The sequence below is a fragment of the Athene cunicularia genome, unplaced genomic scaffold (genome assembly GCF_003259725.1).
Source record: "Athene cunicularia isolate RWA unplaced genomic scaffold, athCun1 SCF_62, whole genome shotgun sequence".
In the NCBI taxonomy this organism is placed as follows: Eukaryota; Metazoa; Chordata; class Aves; order Strigiformes; family Strigidae; genus Athene; species Athene cunicularia.
Window position 1 is genome coordinate 43,664 of NW_020799493.1, and position 2,058 is coordinate 45,721.

At 49.7% G+C, this 2,058-nt stretch overlaps 1 protein-coding gene across 1 annotated transcript; it reads right to left on the reverse strand.

Annotated features, from left to right (window-relative positions):
- Positions 1 to 409: 409 nt before the first annotated feature.
- On the reverse strand, positions 410 to 1,411 carry LOC113490903 (olfactory receptor 14A16-like). The gene has a single exon (XM_026867512.1). The coding sequence runs from the start codon at positions 1,382 to 1,384 to the stop codon at positions 410 to 412; it is 975 nt and encodes a 324-aa protein (XP_026723313.1). The 5' UTR covers positions 1,385 to 1,411.
- Positions 1,412 to 2,058: the final 647 nt, after the last annotated feature.

The window sequence follows — 2,058 nt, forward strand, 5'->3', positions numbered from 1 at the left end:
CAGAGATGGGAGGCACCCATGGCACAAGGAGAAGGAGGTCAGGGGCACCCTGAGTCCCCTGCTCTCCTCTCCAGCAGTTCCTGAGGGGTCTGCAGACACTCCGTGATATCCCTTCAGATCAGACCAGGAGAAGAGTCCTCAGCTGGTGCAGCCAGAAAGGTGTTTAAATTAAATTTTTTTCTTGCCCTGGAAATCATTGATGTAAGAAGAAGATTTGGTGTGTTCATTTATTTTTCTTAAAGACACAGAGTACATGATTCCTCCTTTAGAAAAAGTCCCCGAGTCACACAAAATGTGTGGATACTAAAGTAGGAGGGAAGGTGTAAAGGAATGTCTTTAGAGACCACATCATCACAAATGAAAAAGGAAAAAAATATTTCTATAAGGAAGGAAATAAATGTTTGATTTATCATGATATACACTGGGAGTAATTTCCAAAGAATTGTTGACAGTCTATGGCTGCTGAAAAACAGCCAGTCACTTTCCTCAGGGAATACTTAATATCCTGGTTCCTCATGCTGTAGATGAGGGGGTTCACTGCTGGAGGCACCACCGAGTACAGAAATGACACCACCAGGTTCAGGGATAGGGAGGAGATGGAGGGGGGCTTCAGGTGGGCAAAAAATGAAGTGCAAACAAACAGGGAGACCACGGCCAGGTGAGGGAGGCACGTGGAAAAGGCTTTGTGCCGTCCCTGCTCAGAGGGGATCCTCAGCACGGCCCTGAAGATCTGCACATAGGACACCACAATGAAAACAAAACACACAAAAAGTAAACAGGCACTGACCATCATAACCCCAACTTCCCTGAGGTAGGAGTGTGAGCAGGAGAGCTTGAGGATCTGGGGGATTTCACAGAAGAACTGGTCCAGGGTGTTGCCATGGCAGAGAGGTAGTGAAAATGTGTTGGCTGTGTGCAGCACAGCCCAGAGACACCCAGTGCCCCAGGCCCCTGCTGCCATGTGGACACAAGCTCTGCTGCCCAGGAGGGTCCCGTAGTGCAGGGGTTTGCAGATGGCAACGTAGCGGTCGTAGGACATGACGGTGAGAAGGAAATACTCTGCTGCAGCACAGAAATAAAAGAAGAAGACCTGAGTAGCACACCCCAAGTAGGAGATGTGCCTGTTGTCCCAGAGGGAGTTGGCCATGGCTTTGGGGAGAGTGGTGGAGATGGAGCCCAGGTCGAGGAGGGAGAGGTTGAGGAGGAAGAAGTACATGGGGGTGTGCAGGTGGTGGTCACAGGTGATGGCGGTGATGATGAGGCCGTTGCCCAGGAGGGCAGCCAGGGAGATGCCCAGGAAGAGCCAGAAGTGCAAGAGCTGCAGCTCCCGTCTGTCTGCGAATGCCAGGAGGAGGAACTCGCTGATGGAGCTGCCGTTGGACATTTGCTGCCTCTGGACAACAGGGACTGTAAAAGGAGGAAATAACAGTTATGGGGAAGCTCTTCTGAGAAAAAACTTATGCCATTTCCCAACAATTCTGCCTTTACTGCACACACGCTGCCATTTTCCTTCAGTTCCATGCCTGGTTGATGCTGGATTAAGGTACCGTGAGCAGCAAGACCTCTGCCCACTGGCTGCGCATGACTCAGCCCTGCTCTGCAGCAGCATGTTGGTCTAAACTCCAGGAGCAGGAGCAATGGTTGGTGTTAGAATTTGTCATTCATAACTGTTTGTAATGCAAAAAGGCCTGTCAGCATCTGCGTTCCTGGGCTAAGAAATGAGGATGGCAGAAAGCTGTTGGGGTTTTTGAAAACCCCCCGATTTCAACTAGGGTGTAATCCTGGATGTCAGACTCCCTCAGCATTTCTGCTGCAACCAGGGAGAACAGAGCAAGTCCTGCAAGGCAAGAGGATGGCCGGTGCTTAGTGCAGAGTGAGGGCAGCTGCTCTGTCCCTCCGACTTGTTCTGAGCTACCCTGCTCAAGCATGAGAACTCCATTTGTATTTCTCCCACAAAATTCCAAAAAAGATGGAACCTCAAATTACAGAAATAAGAAAATTCCTTATATTTTGACTCACCCCTGCTTTAGCATTGCTCTTATCATGTACCCTTGGAAA